The sequence below is a fragment of the Bufo gargarizans genome, chromosome 1 (genome assembly GCF_014858855.1).
Source record: "Bufo gargarizans isolate SCDJY-AF-19 chromosome 1, ASM1485885v1, whole genome shotgun sequence".
Taxonomy (NCBI): domain Eukaryota; kingdom Metazoa; phylum Chordata; class Amphibia; order Anura; family Bufonidae; genus Bufo; species Bufo gargarizans.
The window spans coordinates 726646366-726674204 of record NC_058080.1 but is presented as its reverse complement, the minus strand read 5'-3'; the positions used below and the strand labels follow the sequence as shown (position 1 = coordinate 726674204).

General features: G+C 45.9%; 1 protein-coding gene across 1 annotated transcript in view; it reads left to right on the top strand.

The window, feature by feature from the left end:
* The window catches only part of DCC (DCC netrin 1 receptor), a 494023-nt gene that overhangs the window by 208051 nt on the left and 258133 nt on the right, over positions 1–27839 (top strand). Inside the window, exons 5-6 of the mRNA XM_044283460.1 lie at positions 4160–4314; positions 14590–14710. Coding sequence (XP_044139395.1) covers positions 4160–4314; positions 14590–14710 — 276 coding nt within the window. The remainder of the gene's footprint in view (positions 1–4159; positions 4315–14589; positions 14711–27839) is intronic.

Sequence of the window (27839 nt, the reverse complement as noted above, 5' to 3'; positions counted from 1 at the left end):
ATTGAGGTTCAACTATGTATGTACATGAGTTACATCTTTGTATGATTTAAGCACTTATCATTATAGACATTAGTTACAGTCAGGTCCATAAATATTGGGACATCAATACAATTCTAACATTTTTGGCTCTATACACCACCACAATGGATTTGAAATAAAACAAACAAGATGTGCTTTACCTGCAGACTGTCAGCTTTAATTTGAGGGTATTACATCCAAATCAGGTGAACGGTGCAGGAATTACAACAGTTTGCATATGTGCCTCCCACTTGTTAAGGGACCAAAAGTAATGGGACAGAATAATAATCATAAATCAAACTTTCACTTTTTAATACTTGGTTGCAAATCCTTTGCAGTCAATTACAGCCTGAAGTCTGGAACACATAGACATCACCAGACGTTGGGTTTCATCCCTGGTGATGCTCTGCCAGGCCTCTACTGCCACTGTCTTCAGTTCCTGCTTGTTCTTGGGGCATTTTCCCTTCAGTTTTGTCTTCAGCAAGTGAAATGCATGCTCAATCGGATTCACGTCAGGTGATTGACTTGGCCATTGCATAACATTCCACTTCTTTCCCTTAAAAAACTCTTTGGTTGCTTTTGCAGCATGCTTTGGGTCATTGTCCATCTGCACTGTGAAGCGCCGTCCAATGAGTTCTGAAGCATTTGGCTGAATATGAGCAGAAAATTTTGCCTGAAACACTTTAGAATTCATCCTGCTGCTTTTGTCAGCAGTCACATCATCAATAAATACAAGAGAACCAGTTCCATTGGCAGCCATACATACCCACGCCATGACACTACCACCACCATGCTTCACTGATGAGGTGGTATGCTTAGGATCATGAGTAGTGTTGAGCGAACTTGTGTTTTAAGTTCGGCATCTAAAGTTCGGGATCAGGTTATCGAAGAATCGCGTTATGGATTCCGCTACCCCGGACCAAGTTATGGTCCGTGGTAGCGGAATCCATAACTTATGGATTCCGCTACCACGGACCATAACTTGGTCCGGGGTAGCGGAATCCATAACGTGATTCTTCGATAACCTGATCCCGAACTTTAGACGCCGAACTTAAAACACAAGTTCGCTCAACACTAATCATGAGCATTTCCTTTCCTTCTCCATACTCTTCTCTTTCCATCACTCTGGTACAAGTTGATCTTGGTCTCATCTGTCCATAGGATGTTGTTCCAGAACAGTGAAGGCTTTTTTAGATGTCGTTTGGCAAACTCTAATCTGGCCTTCCTGTTTTTGAGGCTTACCAATGGTGAACCCTCTGTATTCACTCTGGTGAAGTCTTCTCTTGATTGTTGACTTTGACACACATACACCTACCTCCTGGAGAGTGTTCTTGATCTGGCTAACTGTTGTGAAGGGTGTTTTCTTCACCAGGGAAATAATTCTTCGGTCATCCACGACAGTTGTTTTCTGTGGTCTACCGGGTCTTTTGGTGTTGCTGAGCTCACCGGTGCGTTCTTTCTTTTTAAGAATGTTCCAAACAGTTGTTTTGGCCATGCCTAATGTTTTTGCTATCTCTCAGAAGATCTTTTTTTTTTTTTTTTTTTCAGCCTAATGATGGCTTGCTTCACTGATAGTGACAGCTCTTTGGATCTCATCTTGAGAGTTGACAGCAACAGATTCCAAATGCAAATAGCAGACGTGAAATGAACTCTGGACCTTTCATCTGCTCATTGTAATTGGGATAATGAGGCAATAACACACACCTGGCCATGGAACAGCTGAGAAGCCAATTGTCCCATTACTTTTGGGCTCTTAACAAGTGGGAGGCACATATGGAAACTGTTATAATTCCTACACCGTTCACCTGATTTGTATGTAAATACCCTCAAATTAAAGCTGACAGTCTGCAGTTAAAGTGCAGTTTGTTTCATTTCAAATCCATTGTGGTGGTGTATAGAGCCAAAAAATGTTAGAATTGTGTCCATGTCCCAATATTTATGGACCTGACTGTATATACATATTTTTTTAATTATTATTATTATTATTATTTTTATTTTATTTTCTCCTTTTTTGATGAGTTCATTCATACAATCATGCATAAAAATTAACATCTATTTTTCCACCTATTCATTGAATTATGTATTGCAATTTGGGGATGAATTGTGGATATGTATGATTTATTATATTTTTTTTATTATTTTGGGAACAAGTATATATTTTTCGTTTTTCTTTTAATGATTTTTATTAATAAATATTGATCCTGTATGCAAAACCAGAAGAAGGCGTGTACACCTTATTTCTTTCTATTTTATAAACCGCCCTATAGGGTTATGATACAGCCCTCACTGAATTGTATTTGGGGGCAGCTGGCCTCATGATATAACCTCACAAGCTCACTAGGACTTCTCCCTGCCACTGTCCATTTAATATGTATCACCAGATTTATTTCTTATTTTATTTCACCTCTTCTTTTTTTTTGCTCTTCCTTCCCTCTCATCCCCTCCCTTCCTCTTCCCTCTTGCTTAACTCTCTCTCTCCTGCCCTTCCCCTCCCTTCGTTTCCTTTACTCTTAAGCATTTCACTCCCCCTTCTCTTCCCTTTCGATTTCCCCTTTATCTCCTCACCCTTCCTTCTTCATTCTCCTTTAACCCTTTCTCCCCTCTCCTCTCCTCCCTTCCTCTTCCTTCTCCTTTACCCCTTTCTTTCCTCTCCTCACCTCCCATCCCCTTCCTTCTCCTTTACCCCTTTCTTTCCTCTCCTCACCTACCTTCCCTTTCCTTCTCCTTTACCCCTTTCTCCCCTCTCCTCACCTCCCTCCCTCTTTCTTCTGCTTTATCCCTTTCTTTCCTCATCTTCCTTCCATCTTCCTTATCCCATATTCCTTTCACTCCTCCCCTCCCTTCCCTTTCTCATCTCTCTCCTTTATCCCTTTCTCTCCCATCTCCCCTCCCTTTCCCATTCTCATCCCTGTTATGCCTTTCTCTCCTCACCTCCCTGTCTCTTCCCTCTCCATTTCCCCTTTCTCTCCTCACCTCTCTTCCTCTTCCTTCTCCATTACCCTTTTCTCCCCTCTCCTCACCTCCCTTCCTCTTCCTTCTCCTTTATCCCTTTCTCTCCTTATCTTCCTTCCTTTCATATTCCCTCTCCTTTATTCCTTTCACTCCCCCCTCCCCTTTCTCATCTCTCTCCTTTATCCCTTTCTCTCCCACTTCTGTTCCTCATCTTTCTCCCTTTCCCATCCTCATCCCTGTTATCCCTTTCTCACCTCCCCTCCCTTCCTTTCCTCTTACTTCAATCTTACCCCCCCCCCCCCACACAGACTTTCTCCATGCTCTCCTTTCCCCCTCTCAAATTTCTCATCCATACAATATAAATAATGTTTTATGATATCAAGTCTCATTTCTCACATTATGATAATTTCATTTAACAATGTGCATAAAAATCGGAAAGGTCTCAGTCCTAACGAGGATGATCATGTGACCTATAAAACATTCAGTATGACTTTACAGGAATTCTTCTCAGTGTTGCTGTAGAAGGGAACATTATTAATTATGTGCAGATTTTACTGATTAGTTAAACACTGTTTCCATGATTTAACTGATTAAAGTGAAGAATAATTATAACTTTTACCGGGAGAGGACAGTGTCGACATAGTAATGCAGCCCACCTCTGTTCTCTGGTGTTGTCTTACGCCATGGGACCACAAAACGATTTTGCTTGCAGTATTCCCAGAGCCCTGTGGGACATGGACTTCAGCACAATGTTAGGCACCTTTACTCAACATTGTGTATTGGTACAAGTTGTAGGATGGCGCTCACATGTCATAGTGGCAGTTCACCATAATTTTGATGGAATCAGAAGTTGCAGAAATTGCGCAACTCAATACCTTTTATACGGCAGCATCGGAGGTGCAACTTTAAAGTTTCCACACAAAGTCATGTTGTCCTAGCCTTAGGTTTTCTTCATAAAGCCATTGTATTCTATTTTGTTGATGTTTTGGCATCTTTGACCCCTAGAATGGCATAATCTGATGGTTTATTAGACCCCACCTGACAAAGACTTGAAAGACTCCATTATAAGTCACCAGGATCTGTTGTCAAAAACAAATCTTTCCAGAGCTTGGCTGGCCAAAGTCATGTCTGTATGAGGCTTACATCTAACATAGTAACGTAACACTTTTTATTCTCTTCTTATTTCCAGTGCCCCCAAGGTTCATGAACCACCCAGCCAACCTGTACGCCTATGAAAGTATGGACATTGAGTTTGAATGTGCTGTATCAGGAAAGCCTCCTCCTACAGTGAAGTGGACCAAGAATGGGGAGGTGGTCATCCCCAGTGACTACTTCCAGATTGTGGTAAGTCATTCATGTTTTAAAGGTCCCATGTAGATAAGATCCACCGAAGTCCACCAAACTGCCTAACTATCTTCTGTATATGGGTCCCAACTTTCACAGTAAAGCTTCATGGAGTCTATACAACCGAAATGAGAATCCCTACCATTATAGACCTACATAAGATAGGTATGTACATTGCCCAAGGGTGCCTCCATAGGACACCTTACCTTTCCTCTGAATAAAAAGGTTTAAAGGGGTTGTCTCATCTGAGACAATGGGGCCATATCTCTAGGATATACCTCTGCTTTTTGACTGGAGGACTCCGGTCCGGCCACTACCAAGCTCTCCCACCATAGAAGTGAATGGGGGCACACCGCGCATGACTGGCCACTGCTCCCATTAACTTCTATGGGCTCGATGGAAATAGCCGAGCCAGCGCTCAGCTATTTTCGGCGGCCACATAGTAATGAATGAAGGGTGCACTGTGCATGCGCAGCAGTCCTCCATTCGTTACTATGGGGCCGCTGAAAATAGCCGAGCAATATGCCTCCATTGTCTCAGATTTAATAGCAAGTGTTGAACGAGCACCAAAGTGACGGGGGCTCTGGGGCTCGAGTAGAACACTTTTTGATGCTCGGGTGCTCTACAGAGCACCAGGGCACAATGGAAGTCAATGGGAGAACCAGAGCATTACACTAGGCACCCCCTGCTCTGAAGAGGGGAGGGTGTCTGGTTCATAGGAAAAGGTCAGAAATTGATGGAAACACCACTGAAATGGTTCGGTAACAGCATGGGGAGGATGTCTGGATGCATCTTGGACTCCCAGGTCGCTGCTGGGAACGATGTTGTCCGAGTAGTACGCCACTTTTACAGACTGACAATAATACGCACAAAACCAAAGATAAAATCGATTTTAAAGAAAAAAATTGTTAGGAAACATTCTTTCCTGTATATTTACTTATATATAAAGTGCAAGTCTTGCCAAAAATTCCAAGGAAGAGGCACTCCGATATAACCTGGGCCTCATTCACATAGTGGTACAATTGTTCAGGTAGTGGGACTCCTACACTTATAAAACCTATGCACTAAGTGAAAGGGCTGCCAAAAATGACAAGGAACCCGCACTCCAATACACCCTTTATTACACATAAAGTAGGGCATCATACACACCCTTGAAAAATTATGATTGATGGCCTGCTGGTGACCCTCTAAAACATTATGGGCGAGGGCCTGCTGGTGAGCTGACCCTATAAAACATTAGGAGCGAGGGCAGCCTAATAAGCATGTTGATATGATGGAGGAGGAGGAAGAGGACGAGAAAAGGAAGATTGAACCATATACACTTTTTTGTGGTGGAAGGGGTGCATGGGAATACAGTGTATTCAATACACTATAAAAGCCACATATAAAGTGCCTTTATGTTCAGCCGCTTACCTCTGGTGGAGTAGAGAAGTCAGGGGCAATCCAGGCCTTGTTAATTTTTATAAGAGTCAACCTGTCAGCATTTTCAGTTGACAGGCGGATGCGCCTATCAGATATAATGCCCCCAGCAGCACTAAATATCTGCTCTGACAAAACGCTGGCGGCAGGGCAGACCAGCACCTACAAGGCGTACAGCGCCAGTTCGTGCCACGTGTCCATCTTGGACACCCAATAGTTGTAAGGCACAGAGGGATCACTGAGGACGCTGACACGGTCTGCTATGTACTCCTTCACTATCTTCCAAAACTTTTCCCTCCTTGTGACACTAGGCCGTGCATCAGGGTGAGGGTGCTGGTGGGGTGTCATGAAACTGTCCCAGGCCTTGGAGAGTGTTGCCCTGCCTCTGTTGGAACTGCTGTGTGTTCCCCTCATCTCCCCTCCTTGGTTGCCCAAGGAACTACGTACTCTGCCACCAGCGTTGTCAGCTGGAAATTTTGGGAGAAATTTTTCCACAAGGTCTGTTATTGCACCATTTTGCTCGTCCTCTCCACCACAGGAATGAGAGATGAGAAGTTCTCTTTGTGGTGGGGTCGAGAAGGGTGAACAAACATTAATTTGTGTTGGCCAAAATGCGTTTAACGCTAGGGTCACGGGAAAGGCAGCATAACATAAAGTTAGCCATGTGTGCCAGGAGGATGACTCTCAATCTCCTCTTTCTCCTCTTCAGCTCATCTACGCTGAACAGATGGAATAAACCTGCTATGGGTACTACCCTCTGTAACAGAGGTAACCGTCTCCTACTCCTCCTCATCATATTCCAATTCACGCTGAGAAGATGAACTGAGGGTGGTCTGGCTATCACCCTGTGTACGGTTTTCCCCCATTTCCACCTCTTCCACATGCAAAGCGTATACCTTCATTGTGAGCAGCGAGCGTTTCAGTAGACACAGAAGTGGGATGGTTGCGCTGACAATAGCGGCATCGCCGCTCACCATCTGTGTTGATTCCTCAAAATTTCTTAAAACCTCACAGAGGTCAGACGACCATGCCCACTTGTCGCTTGTGAAGAGCGGAAGCTGACTGGAAAGACGACGACCATGTTGCAGCTGGTATTCCACTACTGCCCTCTGCTGCTCACAAAGCCTGGCCAACATGTGGAACGTGGAGTTCCAGCGCATGCTCACGTCGCACAACAGTCGGTGAGCTGGCAATTGCAAGCGCTGCTGCAGCGTTGCCAGACTGGCGGCAGCTGTAGATGACTTTCAGAAATGGGCACACACACGGCGCACTTTCACCAGTAGCTCAGGCAAATTGGGGTATGTTTTGAGTAACCGCTGAACCACTAAGTTGAACACGTGGGCTAGGCATGGTATGTGTGTGATCTTGCCAAGCTCCAAAGCCGCCACCAAGTTACGGCCATTATCAGACACAACCATGCCTGGTTGTAGGTTGAGTGGTGAGAGCCACAGCTCAGTCTGGTCCCTTATACCCTGCTACAGCTCTGCGGCGGTGCTGTTTGTCACCTAAGCAAATTAGTTTTAGCACGGCCTGTTGCCGCTTCCCCCCTGCAGTGCTACTCTGCTTCCAGCTACTAACTGCTGGCTGACTGGTGCTGCAAGATGAGAATTCAGAGGTGGAAGTGGAGGAGGAGGTGGAGGAGGATAAGGGCGGGTTGCAGCCACTAATGTAGGTGGTGTTGGAAATCCTGAAGAAAGCAGGGCCCGCAATCCTTGGCTTCGGTAGCACTTGAGCCATCCCAGGGTATGACTCGCTCCCGGCCTCCACAACGTTCACCCAGTGTGCCATTAGGGAAATGTAGCATCCCTGGCCAAAAGCACTTGTCCATATGTCAGTCGTTAAGTGGACCTTCCCAATAACTGCGTTGGTTAGGGCACGGGTGATGTTACGGGACACATGCTGGTGTAAGGTGGGGACAGCACACCGGGAAAATTAGTGGCAGCTGGGGACACAGTAACGAGGGACTGCCGCCGACATCAGGCTGCGGAAAGCCTCAGTGTCCACAAGCCTATATGGCAACATTTCAAGGGCCAGCAATTTGGAAAGGTGCATATTTAGTGCTATGGCCTGTGGGTGGGTGGCTGGGTATTTGTGCTTTCATTCAAAGGCCTGGGGTATGGACATCTGGGACACAGAAGTGTATGTTCTAGCTGATGGTGCTTGCGAAGGTCCAGGTGCAGAGCGGGAGGCATCTGGGCCTGCGTCTCGGACAGGGGATTGGCCAGCACATAACACAGGGGAAGAGGAGGCAGTGGTGTGACACGCAGACACTGATTGTAGACCCAGGCGTTCGGCCTACCTATTAGGGTTCTTTGATGCCATGTGGCGGATCATGCTGGTGGTGGTGAGGTTGCTAGTGTTCACGCCCCTGCTCATTTTGGTACGGCACAGGTTGCAAATTCTTGACAATTCTTTTATCATTCACAATTTCCTCAAAAAAGCGCTAGACTGTGGAACACCTACTCCTTGGCAAGAGAGATTGCCACAAGGGTGTGCTCCGGGGAACAGTTGAGGGTCTGTTTGGTGTGGCCTGCCTTCTCACTTTTGCCACCCCACTGCCTCTTCCAGCCTGTTGCGGTGCTGCAGATCCCTCCTCCTCTGTACTGCTGTCCTTGCTTGGCTTGCCACCTTCCCAGGTTGGGTCAGTGATTTCATCGCCCACTACCTTCTCTTCCACTTCCTCACTCTGGTCATCCTCTGGACTTGTTGACCTAACAAGAACCTCACTTATTGACAACTGTGTCTCATCCTCATCATCAACCTCTTGAGACGCTAATTGTCGTTGACTTATTAGAACTGTGTCTCATCATCAACATCCACCTTGTGAAACACTAATTGCCGTTCCCCACCGTCATCTTCTTCTGACTGTGGATGCTCAAGTGTTTGGGAATCAGTGCACAAGATCTCCTTATGTCCCTCTTCAAGCGTGCTTGGTGAGAGGCCCAAATCAAGGAATGGTGCTGAAAAGAGCTCCTCGGAATATCCGAGTGTGGGAACACTTGTTTGCCAAGACTCTCCATGGTGGGAGGAAGAAGGATCAGGGGGAGGATTCTGTTGACCAGACTCTTGGCTACTGAGACTGGACTTTGTGGAAGACAGGGTGGTTCTTAACCGACTGGAAGCATTATCTGCTGCAATCCAACCGACCACCTGATTGCACTTGTCTTACTTCAAGAGTGGTGTCCTGCGCCACCCTGCAAACTGGGACATGAAGCTAGGTATCGTGGATGAGTGTGTTTCTTGTGCTCTGGCAGCATGCACAGTTTCACCGCGCCCAGGGCCACGGCCTCTGCGTGCACCATCAGCAGCATGGCCACTTCCCTGTCCCTTACTGCTTGCCTTGAGCATATTAAATGGTATATATGCTTGCAAGTATGTCACACGTACAGTAGCGCAGGTTTTGTAAGTGTATGCGCAAATAACTTACACTGAATGTCACAGATATTTAGGATGCGCAAACGTTATACAGGAGATGTAGCGCAGGTAATGTCACTGTCACCAGCGGCGGAAAAATTACACTGAATGTCACAGATATTTAGGACGCGCAAATATAACACAACAGATGTAGCAGAGGTTGTGTCGCTGTCAGCAGCGGCCAAACATTTGCACGCAATTTAGCGCAGGTTGCGCTAATAATATATATTGCAGCCGGATAAAACAATAGTCCTTAAAAGGACTTTTGGGTCTCTAACTAAACCCTGCCTAAAAAAAAAAAAACGATTCCTGTCCCTACACGATCTGTCCCTTTCTGCTGCAGTTCAACAAACGTGCGGGGAGTCAAAATGGTGTTCGGCCGAGCATGCTCGCCCAACACTAGAGACAACCCCTTTAACTTGAACCTGTTGAGCCCAAATTCTAAATCTGGAACAAGGCTCCCCACCCACCATATATAATACTGGTGAGACCCTCAGGCACCAGGGCTTTGGGGAGACTGCTACCTCTGCACCTCTTATGTCTAGACCCCTGCTTAGAGGCATTGCTTCTAGGAGAGAATGCCTAGATAATATGGCTTCCATATTGTTTTTTACCCCCACAGCCTCCTGAAATTGGGGGTGCACAGAGGTACAGAATGGGCCCACTGACTTCTCTGGGTGCCATATTTTGGTACAGCATGGACATATCATATATACATTGCATAAGAGCTCAGTAAAGAAATGCATCCTTCAGGCGAATGGGGCTGCAATACCTACAACCTGTGGACAGGAGAGGTGCCGTATTTGGAATAAATTAGCCCCATTTCTCTCATTTGAGCCTTCCGTTAGTCCATCTCAGTAAACATCACAACATCTTGTTCCACTGCTTTCTATATTGATGAGGAGACCTTGTTTTTTCGCTGGTATATGACCGTCACTGTCCAGGAGTCAGGGAAAGCTCAGTAAAATCTCATCTGTGTGAGCTGCAGTGGTCACCATAATGGTCGTCACTCATCTTTCCCAGGATCAGATATTATATAACTAAGGAATAGGAGAAGAGCAAAACTGAAAACTCTGATGTGTATTTTTGAAGTTTTTTGGGAGGAGGAGGAAGCGCTCGTTAATATCAGACATGTCACATTCAGTAACAATCTGTAATTATTTTGCACAGTGAATGATGGAATACAGTGTATTAGAATGCGTACTATCGCCATAGCAACCAGACACCCATTCCTTTCATTTACCCAATAAGGTGCCCGAAAGCTGACTGGTTGCTTTGGATTATGGCACATCATTGATTTTTGTAGTCCAAGCTTCAATTTAAAGCCATGGTACATGGAAAATCATAGATTTATCATTACCTGCTTCCGGTGCCAATTCGGTGATCTAGGTCAGTAAAGGGGTTAATATCTGTATCTGTGGTGGTCTAGCACAGAGAATTGGTTACTACCAGCATCCCTTAGGGTCCGAAGGCAGATAAGTTATTAGGATCTCTTGATAGTTAAAAGTGGAGAAGGGGTTAATGATATCATCCCTAGTGGTCTAGGGCAGAGAAAGGGTTAATGCCTGCATTCCTTGTAATCAGGCAGTGAATGGGTAAATTTTAGTATCTCTACTGGTCCAGAATTTATAAAGGGGTTATTGACGCCATCCTTTGTGGTCTAGGAGGGTTAATGCACAGTGGGCTGGGGCAGAGAAGCGGTTATTAGCAATATCCCTGGTGGTCTAAGGAAATTAAGGGTTAATCTAAGTATCCTTGGTTCTTTTGAGTAGTGGAGGTTGGTGTCAGCATCCCTGGAAGCCTCTCACAGAGAAGGGGTTAAGGTTAGCATCCCTGGTGGTCTAGGAGATAGGAGAGCTTAATGACAGTATCCCTGGTGGTCTCTGGAAGTGGAAGAGGTAATGTCAGAATCCTTGACGGCATGTTAGAATATGTGGTGGGCTAGGGCCAATAAGAGAGTAATAGCAATATCCATTGTGGTCTAGGGCAATAAAGGGGTTAATGAAAGAATCCTTGGTGCTCTTGAGCTCTGGAATGGTAAGTGTCAACAACCCTGGTGGTCTAGGACAGAGAAGAGGTTAATCTCAGCAACCCTGGTGGCCTGGGGCAGTGGAAGTGTTAATGTCAGACTGCCTGGTGGTCTATGGCAGAGATGTGGCTAATGTCAGTATTCCTGGTGGTCTAGGGCAGAGAAGAGGGTAATGTCAGTATCCCTGGTGGTCTAGGGCAGTGGAAGTGTTAATGTCAGACTGCCTGGTTGTCTACGGCAGAGAAGAGGGTAATGTCAGTATCCCTGGTGGTCTATGGCAGAGAAGAGGTTAATGTCAGTATCCCTGGTGGTCTAGGGCAGAGAAGTGGCTAATGTCAGAATCCCTGGTGGTCTATGGCAGAGAAGAGGTTAATGTCAGTATCCCTGGTGGTCTATGGCAGAGATGTGGCTAATGTCAGTATTCCTGGTGGTCTAGGGAAGAGATGTGGCTAATGTCAGAATCCCTGGTGGTCTAGGGCAGAGAGAAGGGTAATGTCAGAATCCCTGGTGGTCTACGGCAGAGAAGTGGCTAATGTCAGAATCCCTGGTGGTCTACGGCCTAGAAGAGGTTAATGTCAGAATCCCTGGTGGTCTACGGCAGCGGAAGTGTTAATGTCAGACTGTCTGGTGGTCTACGGCAGAGAAGTGGCTAATGTCAGAATCCCTGGTGGTCTAGTGCAGAGAAGAGGTTAATGTCAGTATCCCTGGTGGTCTAGGGCAGTGGAAGTGTTAATGGTCAGACTGCCTGGTGGTCTACGGCAGAGAAGTGGCTAATGTCAGAATCCCTGGTGGTCTAGGGCAGAGATGTGGCTAATGTCAGAATCCCTGGTGGTCTAGTGCAGAGAAGAGGTTAATGTCAGTATCCCTGGTGGTCTACGGCAGAGAAGTGGCTAATGTCAGAATCCCTGGTGGTCTACGGCAGAGAAGTGGCTAATGTCAGAATCCCTGGTGGTCTATGGCAGAGAACAGGTTAATGTCAGTATCCCTGGTGGTCTATGGCAGAGATGTGGCTAATGTCAGTATTCCTGGTGGTCTAGGGCAGAGAAGTGGCTAATGTCAGAATCCCTGGTGGTCTAGGGCAGAGAAGAGGTTAATGTCAGAATCCCTGGTGGTCTACGGCAGAGAAGAGGGTAATGTCAGAATCCCTGGTGGTCTACGGCAGAGAAGAGGGTAATGTCAGTATCCCTGGTGGTCTACGGCAGAGAAGAGGGTAATGTCAGGATCCCTGGTGGCCTATTGCTACAGCAATAAGGAGCTGACAAATTCACGATGCACACCGCCCCCAGACACAAGGCTCATCCAAGATGCTACCAAAGAAAACCAAGTTATTAAAAGCCAGGCTGAGTGTCTGCAGCTCAGATCTTACATCTTTAAGGCCCGTCCTGCAAAGGGACCAGTGTATAGGCGGCTGCAGTCAGGTTCCACTTCACTGGAAGACGTGAATACTTTTGCAACCATTTTATTCTATGCTGCCAATGCATGTACATTTTTTTAAACAAAGGAGATAACTTTGTAAATAGCCCTGGCTAAAAATCTTTTACCGTTTTCTGTCCACAGCTCCTATGCAGACCTATGTGTCTCTATAGATACTCACTACCCCTCCTCCTCTCAATTTACAAACAGCAGAGATGGAATTAAAGGGCATCTGTCAGCAGTTTTGTCCCTATGACACCGGCTGACCTGTTACATGTGCGCTTGGCAGCTGAAGGCATCTGTGTTGATCCCATGTTCCTATGTGCCCGCATTGCTGAGAAAAATGAGGTTTTAATATATGCAAATGAGCCTCTAGGAGCATTGGGGGCGTTACCATTACACCTAGAGGCTCTGCTCTCTCTGCAACTGCTGAGCCCTCAGCACTTTGGTGTGGTGATGTTTACACTGCCTGATCCTGTCAAAGTACAGAGGGCGCGGCAGTTGCAGAGAGAGCTGAGCCTCTAGGTGTAATGGTAACGCCCCCGTTGCTCCTAGAGGTTCATTTGCATATATTAAAACATCATTTTTCTCTTCACTGCGGGCACATATGAACATGAGACCAACACAGATGCCTTCAGCTGCCAAGTGCACATGGAACAGGTCAGCCAGTGTAATAGGTACAAAACTGCTGACAGATGCCCTTTAATTCCTCCGTTGCTGTCTGTAAATTGAGAGGAGGAGGGGTTGAGTGGGACTGAGCATGGCTGAATCATCAGACTGCACTGAGCTTGTAGTCTGTTACCATAGAGACCCATTGGTCTGCAAAAGATCTGTAAACACAAAACGGCAGAAGAATTGTAATCAAGATTATCAACAAAGAATCGGTTGCAAAAGTGTACACGCCCCTTAATTCCCTCCACTTTGTTTCCGCTCAGCAGTATATGGGGCTCATTCAGACGGCCGTATGCTGTCCGCAAAAATGCGGATCTATTTTCTTGTGGATTCACCTGTAGGGGGCCCTTTGCTTCCTTTCTGTGGCTCCGCAAAACAAATATAACATGTCCTATACTTGTCAGAGAAAATTAGGACGTGGCCCCATTGAAGTCTATGGGTCCCAAAAAATGCGGAATGCAATCCATTTTAATTTTTTTTCGGACATCCTGAACTGTCCGCAAAAAAACTGATCCGCATTTTTCCGGACAGCATACGGCCTTCTGAATGAGCCCTAAGGGTTTGTCCAGTTTTTAAAGATCTCAGCTTGCTGTCAGTGGTTAAAGACATGTTTACCACCTCCTGGCGTGGGCCTGTTGACGCAGAAATAGCATTGTTTTAATGAATTGCGCTTATTTTGTGACTTGTTTAATAAAAATGTCCAGATGAAGCAGAGCTGAGCATGTTCAATGGGGTATTCTGGTTTCAGCAGCTATGGGTCACTTTTTGTAAATGAAACGTTTTGAATTTTTCTATATATCTTATCAATTCTTCCATTTTCAAGATCTCTGCTTGCTGTTATTCAAAAAGAACCTTCCCTGTTTACTCCCAAGTGGATAGACGTCTTTCCTGGTTTTGTGCACATAGTTGTACAGCAACTGTCACGGCCCAATGACCAATGAAACCTCCTACTGAATGACAGCAAGCAGAGATCTTGAAAACTAAGTGGAATTGATACAGAAAGTATATTGGAAAATTGGAAAACTTTTTCTTGTGCAGAAAGTAAAGTTTAGCGAAATATCCCTTTAATATACTCAGCACTGCTTCATGAGATGAATAAATACAGATGTAGCAGAGCTGTGTTTGTCATTAACCACACTCATTATGACATCACAGCATGTCATCTATGGTTTGACATAGGACTGCAGATACACCTATTGTGCCGCTATTCTTGTTTTATTATCAAAGTATTGTGCAAAAGCTCAATGACAGCTACAGCTCTGCTACATGTCTTTTACCAACCATTGTAAGCATATAGCCTTCTCACCCGCATGTTTTCTGCATTTTAGGGTGACAGCAATCTAAGGATTTTGGGTCTGGTGAAGTCGGATGAGGGTTATTACCAATGTATAGCTGAAAATGAAGCTGGAACAGCAGAGACGTATGCGCAGCTCATCATTCCAGATCCCGGTGAGTACCTAGGCATAAAAATATTTAGTTTCAGCTGCCCATGGGGTAGGGTTCAGGTGGCTAAAATATTGACAACCGCTCACCGCCTGTTCACACAGCCATAGCGATGTTTTAGTGAATTTGGCAAGGAAAAGGTCGTTGTGCCCAGTGGGGGCTGCACTACGTTTATGAAGGTTATTTTCAGCTTCAGGTGAAGCAGGGCTGAGTATGTTAAATGGGGTATTCTGGTTTCAGCACCTATTACTTTTGTAAAGTAAAAGTTCTATAATTTTCTAATAGACATTATCAATTCTTCAGTTTTCAAGACCTCTGCTTGCTGTTGTCACTTCCCCTCCCCCACAGAAGTAAATGTAAGATGTTTGAATGTAGTTTCTGGCAGCAAAGCATCATGGTCGCCGGCTATAGAGGCAATATTTGGTTCTTGGGGCGGCTCAGATCTTCCTATCTCTCCTCTATTCCTAGGTGGTGAAGTCAGGGAGAGGCGGGGGGGGGGGGGGGGGTAGCATATTTATCTACTTTTACACCAATTTCTTAGCTCCATCTCCGAGCTCGCGTAAATTTCACTTTAGGCACACAAATGGTCGGAAAGATCGTCATAAATTAGATGCATCCTCTGGCAGTGCACAACAGTACCATCAACCCCCATAACAGTGCCATCCACTGTCCCCATAACAGTGCCATCCACTGTCCCCCATAACAGTGCCATCCACTGTCCCCCATAACAGTGCCATCCACTGTCCCCCATAACAGTGCCATCCACTGTCCCCCATAACAGTGCCATCCACTGTCCTCCATAACAGTGCCATCCACTGTCCCCCATAACAGTGCCATCCACTGTCCTCCATAACAGTGCCATCCACTGTCCTCCATAACAGTGCCATCCACTGTCCCCCACAACAGTACCATCCATTGTGCCCCATAACAGTACCATCCACTGTCCCTATAACAGTGCCATCCACTGTCCTTCATAACAGTACCATCCACTGTCCCCATAACAGTACTGTAACGGACCGTTTCAGCAGACAAGGCCGTTAAAATCAGTTTAGGCGATATGCCCCTTTCCGAGAGACAGGCACAGCTACTGCAGAACACCAACCTCCCGAACTGGATACAAAATAGCACTCCAAACTGGAACCTCGCAAATAGCTGTCAGTCAGACGAACAGGAAAAGCGTACAGTCAGCTTACACTCCTGGCAATCAGTCTCCAACAGCATACATGGAATCCCCCCAATAACGAGACAAGGCTCCGTCTTGAGGGTCAGCAGTGGTCTGATATGCTGGCACACCCAGCCTGGTTTTTATTACAGTTTTGCAAATACAGAACAGATACAACATATCCCCACAATGCATCATGGTTTCCTCCCCTCTGTCCCGGAGACGACCGAAGACAATCCAATTATCTCTCAGGACAAAGGGGAGATCACCAATACACATGTGGAGACAACAGCACAGACATCACCATTTAAACACACAATGGCACACCCCCACAGCAAACACAGACATTTAACATATCCCCAGATAGCTCAAGTCTGAGTGCATATCATTAGGTGAATGGCACTCAGAATACACGAATACAATAATATTAGCTATCTGGGTGCCCTCACATAACATACAATTTAACCGAAATATAAAATACACTTCTACAGACAGATTTAAGCTGTGCGGCCGGTCTGTCTTCTCCTTTAAAGTTACTATGGGCCATAATCCTGAGGCAAGAGGCTTTTAAACAGCCCTCTCCAAAACCCAGTGGCGAGGTTGGTTTCGCCACACATCTCCCCCCCCCCCAGGGAAGACTAACCAGATACCTGACCTCACGCCGGTCGGTACCTGAGTTAGTCTGGCAGCCCACCCACAACCCAATACTGGACCTGTAGAATTTAGTAGGCTGTCTCTGTCCAGTGAATCCACCAAGGTTATATTGGTAGCTGGTACTCCCGGTCTCTGAGTTGCTCCCTGGCTTGGAGTGGAGGTTGCTTTGTGGGCAGGGATCAGCGGTACTCTGCCCTGGTGCCAGCGTTACCACGGAAGAAGCCTGGTTGGAGTCTGGTTGTTGGAGGGGGAAACCGACTGTCTCCCCTTTGGCTAAACTGCCCTGTTGCTGGGGGACAGGAACAACTGTCCCTACCCCCTGTGCTGTAAGTGCAGAGACCACGGTCCCATCTGCACAGTTGTGGGGCTTACTGTCTCCCCCTGGTGCGTTAATCTGCCGCTGGGGAGAGGGGGTAACAAGCTCCTCTCCCATACATACTTCCAGCCGCTGGGGAGGGCGACCGACCGCCTCCGCTCCCAATACAGTGTCCTGCTGCTGGGGAAAGGAGACTGGGCTCTCTATTCCCTGTAGGACACTCTGCCGCTGGGGGACAGGACCGACTGTCTCTGCCCCCTGTAACTCCGTCTGCCGCTGGGGAATGGAGACTCGGCTCCCAATTCCCAAAAAATCATGCTGCTGCTGGGGGGCAGGAACAACTACCTCTGCCCCCTGTAACTCAGCCTGCCGCTGGGGAGGGAGGCCGCTGCTCTCCCCTCCCTGCACTTCACACTGCCGCTGGGGAATGGAGACTAGGCTCCCAATTCCCAAAAAATCATGCTGCTGCTGGGGGGCAGGAACAACTACCTCTGCCCCCTGTAACTCAGCCTGCCGCTGGGGAGGGAGGCCGCTGCTCTCCCCTCCCTGCACTTCACACTGCCGCTGGGGAATGGAGACTAGGCTCCCACTGTCCCGCAACCGTAACCTCCGATGGAGGTCCACCCAACGTGGCAGCTGACCGTCACCTTCTGCCCGGTATAGTAGGGTCTTAGAGACTAGATTCCTCACGAACTTCACGTATTTCTCAGCTGGATTGGGTCCGAAGAAGTTCAGCCGCAACCACATCATACGGTCAAATTCCTCCACAGAGTATCTGTACTCCACTGCTGGTTCCATCCTGGTGCTTTTAGGGTCACTGTACTGAGACATGCGTTGCCCTTAAATTGTAGAATCCACAGAAATGGTGTCTCCTGTAGCTGTCCTTCTGGCTGTAGGAACGATCCCGCTGCTTGCCACCAATGTAACGGCACCGTTTCAGCAGACAAGGGGCTAAAATCAGTTTAGGCGATGTGCCCCTTTCCGAGAGACAGGCACAGCTACTGCAGAACACCAACCTCCCGAACTGGATACAAAATAGCACTCCAAACTGGAACCTCGCAAGTAGCTGCCAGCAGACGAACAGGAAAAGCGTACAGTCAGCTTACACTCCTGGCAATCAGTCTCCAACAGCATACAGGGAATCCCCCCAATAACGAGACAAGGCTCCGTGTTGAGGGTCAAGCAGTGCTCTGATGTGCTGGCACACCCAGCCTGGTTTTTATTACAGTTTTGCAAATACAGAACAGATACAACATATCCCCACAATGCATCATGGTTTCCTCCCCTCTGTCCCAGAGACGACCGAAGACAATCCAATTATCTCTCAGGACAAAGGGGAGATCACCAATACACATGTGGAGACAACAGCACAGACATCACCATTTAAACACACAATGGCACACCCCCACAGCAAACACAGACATTTAACATATCCCCAGATAGCTCAAGTCTGAGTGCATATCATTAGGTGAATGGCACTCAGAATACACGAATACAATAATATTAGCTATCTGGGTGCCCTCACATAACATACAATTTAACCGAACGCATAATAACATAAAATACAATTCTACAGACAGATTTAAGCTGTGCGGCCGGTCTGTCTTCTCCTTTAAAGTTACTATGGGCCATAATCCTGAGGCAAGAGGCTTTTAAACAGCCCTCTCCAAAACCCAGTGGCGAGGTTGGTTTCGCCACAAGTACCATCCACTGTCCTCCATAACAGTACCATCCACTGTCCCCATAACAGTACCATCCACTGTCCTCCATAACAGTACCATCCACTGTCCCCATAACAGTACCATCCACTGTCCCCATAACAGTACCATCCACTGTCCCCATAACAGTGCCATCCACTGTCCCCCATAACAGTGCCATCCACTGTCCTCCATAACAGTGCCATCCACTGTCCTCCATAACAGTGCTATCCACTGTCCCCCATAACAGTACCATCCACTGTCCCCCATAACAGTGCCATCCACTGTCCCCCATAACAGTGCCATCCACTTTCCCCCATAACAGTGCCATCCACTGTTCCCCATAACAGTGCCATCCACTGTCCCCCATAACAGTGCCATCCACTTTCCCCCATAACAGTGCCATCCACTGTCCCCCATAACAGTGCCATCCACTGTCCCCCATAACAGTACCATCCACTGTCCCCCATAACAGTACCATTCACGGTCCTCCATAACAGTGCCATCCACTGTCCCCCCACAACAGTACCATCCACTGTCCTCCATAACAGTACCATCCACTGTCCTCCATAACAGTACCATCCACTGTCCCCCATAACAGTGCCATCCACTGTCCCCCATAACAGTACCATCCACTTTCCCCCATAACAGTACCATCCATTGTCCTCCATAACAGTACCATCCACTGTCCCCCCACAACAGTACCATCCACTGTCCTCCATAACAGTACCATCCACTGTCCCCCATAACAGTGCCATCCACTGTCCCCATAACAGTATCATCCACTGTCCCCCATAACAGTGCAATTCAAGGTCCTCCATAACAGTGCCATCCACTGTCCCCCATAACAGTACCATCCACTGTCCCCCATAACAGTACCATCCACTGTCCCCATAACAGTGCCATCCACTGTCCCCATAACAGTACCATCCACTGTCCCCATAACAGTGCCATCCACTTTCCCCCATAACAGTACCATCCACTGTCCCCATAACAGTGCCATCCACTGTCCCCATAACAGTGCCATCCACTGTCCCCTTGTTTTCTTTTATCATTTTAAGTACCTTTTCATTCTGCATTTGTTGAAGTTACTGTACTCCAGGTGTAGGGAGTGATCTATATATTTTACTTACTACACCTAAGATAAAGGGAGTGGCGCTAATCGCCTTGTACTCTACGGACTTTCACCGTCAGACTGGTGAGATCTTCTCGCCATACGGCGGTCATAGACCGACCTCCTTATCACATCTGTGATTTTACATAGGACTGCAGGCTCACAACCGATGCAGCCACAAAGATTCTCATGACATGTGTACAGATGTAGCAGAGCTAAATTTATCATGTGCATCCATCTGTCAGTTCTGCAAAGGATAGGACGTGTCCTATTATTCGCTGCAAAATGCGTTCCACGGACACATTGAAGAAGAAGTACCAAGGCGTGTACCTCCTGCAGCTACAGATGACAAATTCCAATCTGCGCAGAGGAAACTGTCTAAATAGATTAATGCAATAATTAATCCAAAAAATCAATAAAAAAAAAACAACAAACATTTAGAAAGGAAACGTCAGATTTTTCAAGTCAAAATCTCAATTTTTCCTCCCACGTTCATATTTATGACTTGTTTTTCAGAAATGTCTTCCATTATAGAATCGCTTTTACTTCTGAATAGTGCAGAACATCGTTAGACCCCCCCCCCCCCCTCCAATATCAGTCCAATCTGGAAACATTTATTTCTACATTAATTATTCAGCTGTCATGGTCCGGTGCAACCCAGAGAGATGCAGAAGGCGGGGGATGTGCCGGTTCCACTCTACAGTCTTCTCCGTCGGTCTTGTTGGGCGCCTTCCACTCCATGTAATGAGTATAGCGCTACCCAATGTTAGATCTAATTCCGCCGGACCACCCCCATACCCAATTTAATCACATTCGCCGGCTTCCTGACATCGATATTATTTATTATTTATCTGCTTGTTGCGGAAAGGAATAAGATTCATGGATTTCTCTAGATATTCATAGATTTATGCAAACGAAAAAGATGGACAAAAATGTATCAGGCACAGAAAGGTCAGAGGAGCAGAAAAAGGAAAAAAAATTAGAAAAATCTGTATGGATCAGAAGGGTAAAATACACTCACTGACAAAAATATAATAAATAATAAAAAATCTCGCACTAAATGGTAGTTGTTGGAAGTAAACCTTCTATATATATGATTGTAATGATGAAAAAAGTAAGTGGACACAAGATGGGATACGGCCTCTAGCCTGGATACAAGATGAGATACAGCCTCTAGCCTGGATACAAGATGAGATACAGCCTCTAGCCTGGATACAAGATGAGATACGGCCTCTAGCCTGGATACAAGATGAGATACGGCCTCTAGCCTGGATACAAGATGAGATACGGCCTCTAGCCTGGATACAAGATGAGATACGGCCTCTAGCCTGGATACAAGATGAGATACAGCCTCTAGCCTGGATATAAGATGAGATACGGCCTCTAGCCTGGATACAAGATGAGATACGGCCTCTAGCCTGGATACAAGATGACAAACGGCCTCTAACCTGGATACAAGATGACATACGGCCTCTAGCCTGGATACAAGATGAGATACGGCCTCTAGCCTGGATACAAGATGAGATACGGCCTCTAGCCTGGATACAAGATGAGATACGGCCTCTAGCCTGGATACAAGATGAGATACGGCCTCTAGCCTGGATACAAGATGAGATACGGCCTCTAGCCTGGATACAAGAGGTCAGTACAGAGATCTCTCCCATCAGCTATTTATCCCCAGGACGGTGACTGTGACGGGGGGACATCCTCTGCGTCTGGAGGAAAGAAGGTTTGTACACAAACATAGAAGAGGATTCTTTACGGTAAGAGCAGTGAGACTATGGAGCTCTCTGCCTGAGGAGGTGGTGATGGTGAGTACAATAAAGGAATTCAGGAGGGGCCTGGACGTATTTCTGGAGCGTAATAATATTACAGGCTATAGCTACTAGAGAGGAGTCTTCCTCTGGATCAACTTGCGGGATAACAGGCCGAACTGGATGGACAAATGTCTTTTTTCGGCCTTATGTACTATGTTACTATGTTACTAGATACGGCCTCTAGCCTGGATACAAGATGAGATACAGCCTCTAGCCTGGATACAAGATGAGATACAGCCTCTAGCCTGGAAACAAGATGAGATACAGCCTCTAGCCTGGAAACAAGATGAGATACAGCCTCTAGCCTGGATACAAGATGAGATACGGCCTCTAGCCTGCATACAAGATGAGATACGGCCTCTAGCCTGGATACAAGATGAGATACAGCCTCTAGCCTGGATACAAGATGAGATACGGCCTCTAGCCTGGATACAAGATGGGATACAGCCTCTAGCCTGGATAAAAGATGAGAAACGGCCTCTAGCCTGGATACAAGATGAGAACGGCCTCTAGCCTGGATACAAGATGAGATACAGCCTGTAGCCTAGATACAAGATGGGATAAGGCCTCCAGCCTGGATACAAGATGAGATACGGCCTCTAGCCTGGATACAAGATGAGATACGGACTCTAGCCTGGATACAAGATGAGATACAGCCTCTAGCCTGTATACAAGATGGGATACGGCCTCTAGCCTGGATACAAGATGAGAAATGCCCTCTAGCCTGGATACAAGATGAGAAATGGCCTCTGCCCTGGATACAAGATGAGAAATGGCCTCTGCCCTGGATACAAGATGAGAAACAGCCTCTAGCCTGGATACAAGATGGGAAACGGCCTCTAGCCTGGATACAAGATGAGATACGGCCTCTAGCCTGGATATAAGATGAGTTATGGCCTCTACCCTGAATGCAAGATGAGATACGGCCTCTAGCCTGGATACAAGATGAGATACGGCCTCTAGCCTAACAGTGATGTCAGAATGGCCTGAATGGCGGGAAGTTTGTCAAAATGACCATCCCGCTTTTCTCAGTCCATCATACTCCCGCTATTAAAGTCTGTCAACTGGGCAAAATGTTTTCCAGTGTGTCATAAAGACATGTCTAGCAGACAATAATCTCTCAACCAACAGGTACACTGCCCAAAAGTAGCCTCTGAGAGCCTTTATATAGAGCAGTGGGGAAAGCACTTTCACACCTTATGGCAAGATTCAGTGTCTACTCAGAGCACAGGTGTAACTATTTACAGTTTTCTGTATTTATTACATGTAGATGAAGATTTAATATACAGTTGCAAGAAAAAGTATGTGAACCCTTTGGAATGATATGGATTTCTGCACAAATTGGTCATAAAATGTGATCTGATCTTCATCTAAGTCACACCAATAGACAATCACAGTCTGCTTAACCTAATAACACAGAAAGAATTAAATGTTACCTTGTTTTTATTGAACTCACCATGTAAGCATTCACAGTGCAGGTGGAAAAAGTATGTGAACCCTTGGATTTAATAACTGGTTGAACCTCCTTTGGCAGCAATAACTTCAACCAAACGTTTCCTGTAGTTTCAGATCAGACGCGCCCAACGGTCAGGAGTAATTCTTGACCATTCCTCTTTACAGAACTGTTTCAGTTCAGCAATATTGAATCGCTTTATTAAGGTCATGCCACAGCATCTCAATCGGGTTGAGGTCAGGACTCTGACTGGGCCACTCCAGAAGGCGTATTTTCTTCTGTTTAAGCCATTCTGTTGCTAATTTACTTCTATGCTTTGGGTCGTTGTCCTGTTGCAACACCCATCTTCTGTTGAGCGTCAGCTGGTGGACCGATGGCCTTAAGTTCTCCTGCAAAATGTCTTGATAAACTTGGAAATTCATTTTTCCTTCGATGATAGCAATCCGTCCAGGCCCCGACGCAGCAAAGCAGCCCCAAACCATGATGCCCCCACCACCATACTTCACAGTTGGGATGAGGTTTTGATGTTGGTGTGCTGTGCCTCTTTTTCTCCACACATAGTGTTGTGTGTTTCTTCCAAACTCAACTTTGGTTTCATCTGTCCACAGAATATTTTGCCAGTACTGCTGTGGAACATCCAGGTGCTCTTGTGCCAACTGTAAACGTGCAGCAATGTTTTTTTTTGGGACAGCAGTGGCTTCCTCTGTGGTATCCTCTCATGAAATCCATTCTTGTTTAGTGTTTTACGTATCGTAGATTCGCTAACGGGGATGTTAGCATATGCCAGAGACATCTGTAAGTCTTTAGCTGACACTCTAGGATTCTTCTTCACCTCACTGAGCAGTCTGCGCTGTGCTCTTGCAGTCATCTTTACAGGACGGCCACTCCTAGGGAGAGTAGCAGCAGTGCTGAACCTTCTCCATTTATAGACAATTTGTCTTACTGTGGACTGATGAACAGCAAGGCTTTTGGAGATACTTGTATAACCATTTCCAGCTTTATGCAAGTCATTCGTAGGTCTTCTGAGAGCATCAGGCAATGCTTCTTGTGAAAAGCAAACCCAGAACTGGTGTGTTTTTTTTATAGGGCAGGGCAGCTGTAACCAACACCTCCAATCTCATCTCATTGATTGGACTCCAGTTGGCTGACACCTCACTCCAATTAGCTCTTGGAGATGTCATTAGTCTAGGGGTTCACATACTTTTTCCACCTGCACTGTGAATGTTTACATGGTGTGTTCAATAAAAACATGGTAACATTTAATTCTTTGTGTGTTATTAGTTAAGCAGACTGTGATTGTCTATTGTTGTGACTTAGATGAAGATCAGATCACATTTTATGACCAATTTGTGCAGAAATCCATATCATTCCAAAGGGTTCACATACTTTTTCTTGCAACTGTATGTGTAGAGTGCAGGGGCTTATATAATGAGCAAAACACATAATTAGTGTTGAGCGAGCATGCTTGGCCGAACACCACGTGTGCTCGAGTGCGATGCTCGAGTCAGTGTATTTAAATCTAATTTAGCCTCTATTTCTCTGCAGAAGATCGCTGTACAGTGAGGGAATCCCTCAGTGTGAATCCACGGCTTAGGAGTCCCTGCTCTGACTCCGTATATAGTTATATTCATATATGGAGTCAGTGCTTGGGGACACCCAGTGTATTTAAATCTAATTTAGCCTGTATTTCAGAAAAGTTTCTGCCAGGCCCTGCTGCGATTCCAACATCAGTTGCCGGCCACCACCCCCTGTATTGGGGGTCAGTATTTAAACAGAGACACTGTTATGGGGGGAGGGGTCTGTGGATGATGCTATATATGTGTCATCCACAGATCCCCCCTATAGCAGTGTCATCCACAGATCCCCCATAGCAGTGTCATCCACAGATCCCCCCATAGCAGTGTCATCCACAGATCCCCCATAGCAGTGTCATCCACAGATCCCCCTATAACAGTGTCATCCACAGATCCCCATAGCAGTGTCATCCACAGATCCCCCATAGCAGTGTCATCCACAGATCCCCCATAACAGTGTCATCCACAGATCCCCATAACAGTGTCATCCACAGATCCCCCATAACAGTGTGTCATCCACAGATCCCCCATAACAGTGTCATCCACAGATCCCCCCATAGCAGTGTCATCCACAGATCCCCCATAGCAGTGTCATCCACAGATCCCCCTATAACAGTGTCATCCACAGATCCCCATAACAGTGTGTCATCCACAGATCCCCATAACAGTGTGTCATCCACAGATCCCCCATAACAGTGTCATCCACAGATCCCCCATAATAGTGTCATCCACAGACCACCATTAGTTCAAAACCCACCAAAAGCACACCTTTTGGTTCAAAATATTTTTTTCCTATTTGCACCCTCTAAAACCTAGGTGCGTGTTAAAGGCAGGTGCGTCTTATAGGGCGAAAAATACGTTATATATTTAATATATTTTTTAGTAATTGTAAAAAATGTATGGCACTAATTAAATGTGTAATTACTAAAATATATACAAGCCTTCAGTGTGAATCTACAATTTTCATGATCATGGTCTGTACTATATATATATATATATATATATATATATATATATATAAATATATATATACATATATGTTTAAATTAGGTTTAGCCTCTATTTCTGAAAAAGTTTGTGATGGGATTTGAACTCATGCTTTTGCATCATAGTTCAGAACTTTAACCACTACACAATATAGCTGCATAGCCAGTCTCTAAAAAAAAGTGAGTGGTTAAGTGCCTTGCCTCTAATGCAGAAGGTTGTGAGTTCGAATCCTGGCAGAAACTTTTCAGAAATAGAGGCTAAATAAGATTTAAATACACTGGGTGTCCCTAAGCACTGACTCCATATATACACATAGCTATATATGGAGTCAGAGCAGGGACTCCTAAGCCGAACTAGAGTCCCGACACCCTCCCCTCTTCAGAGCAGGGGTGCCTGGGGTTCTGCCATTGGCTTCCATTGTGCTCGGGCGCTCGGTAGAACACCCGAGCATCGCAAAGTGTTCTACTCTAGCACACTAGCACCTTGGTGCTCGATCAACACTACACATAATGTAAAATTATATGGATGTGTCACACAGGAATGGGGATATAGGATAGTTGTCAGAGAGTGGAATTGTAATAAAACAATTATCACTGCTTTTAAGAATGTGGGAAAATCTCATGACATTTGTGTTTGATCCTCTGATCGGATATTTCATAATGGAGAAATTTTATGTTGAAATAGTGAAAAGATCTAAAAATTCAACTGACTTCTGTTCATTATAATATATAGCCATCATCGCCATCTGGTGGTCTTGTGGGGGAACGGTGTTCCCCATCCAGTACAGTCCATGTGTACATAGTGGAGACGGATTCCTATCTCCCTCTTCAGACCATTCTCTCGTGAACCTTTGTTCAGTGGCTGTAAATGGATCTTTATCACTGGTCCATTTTATGGTGTTTAGAAAAATCCATGAATAGCAAGAATTATCTGTCCTCCTAGAAGGTCAGCTACATAAAGAAATGGTCATCGGGAGAACACATCACAGAACGGTCACACAACAGTCCAGACATCAGCATTCTTCAATACTCACGTCCACAGCTTGCTTGGCCTCAGTTTACCACTTTTACACCATGCCTATTCTCATATATACAATATATATACAAGTGAATATATAAATCTTGCAATGTTTCGAGCCAAGCATCATCTTCCTCGCTTTCCTGCTACTTGTAATCCCCTTTTCCTGTCTGCAGACATCGTGTAAATGCTCACAAGCCTCCTCGTTCCTCCACTTCTAGTGTAATACAGAAACCAGATGAGAGAGAGGAGGGGAGTGGAGGGGGATGAAGCTGCAGCTTTTTAATCAAGCTTTCAATGAAATATCATGAGAGGAGAACTAGGGGAGACATATCATTGGTTCAGAACACAGGGACCACTCCGGACCCCCTTGTCACGCATCATTCATCTATAAAAAAAACAGCCCCTTTAAAGAGACATCCCCTTTAAAGGCATATTCACTATGGTCTTCTTGGACCCATAGGGTGGGTAGTAAACTCCTTGACCTCCCTTAAAAGGGTTGTGTAACAAAACATATTCTACATTTTTCAAACCAGCACCTAGATATGAATACTTTTGTAATTGCATGTAAATAAAAATTTAGCATAGACGCTGAGCTATTCAATAAAATGTTTCTGTATAGCGCCACCTGCTGTTTGTTCTTTTCCTTATTTTTTGTCCGTCTCACTGAGCTGGTCACATGCGCTCAGTTTAAATCTTAATCTGCCACCAGCCATATAATCTTTTAGAAGCGGTGGCAGTTACAGGGAAAAAACAGCAGCAGAAAGGACATGCCCCCTGAGCTGCAGCAGAAAGGACACGTCCATGAGCAGCAGCAGAAAGGACACGCCCCCGAGCTGCAGCAGAAAGGACATGCCCCTGAGCTGCAGCAGAAAGGACACGCCTCCTGAGCTTCTAGGCTGAAGATAATCTAGCAGAGCAATTAAAGCAGTGAATTTGGAGATCTCTGGATCCATGTGAGGTACAGGGCAGGTTCTAGCTTTGTTAGAAAGGGACTGTCATGTCCAGGGGTGCACCTAGATTTTCTGTTGCCTGAGGCGAAAACTGAAACAGCCCCCCCCCATGCCATTTTCTTAACCTAACCCCTTGCCTTCAGTCCATGGCCCTTCGGCTGCCCCCTCTTGCCCATACTTGATGCTGCCTGAGGCGATCGCCACACCTGGCCTCATTGGTGGTGCACCTCTGGTCATGTCCTATATGATGTTTGATTTTCATTTTTTACATCAATCATGGGAGAACCCCTTTAGTAAATGTAAAGACATGCACGCCCCCGCCTACTAGGGAACATAGCAATGCAGAAGTGAAACATTGTATCACTATATTGTCCATGAAGGAACTTAGTAT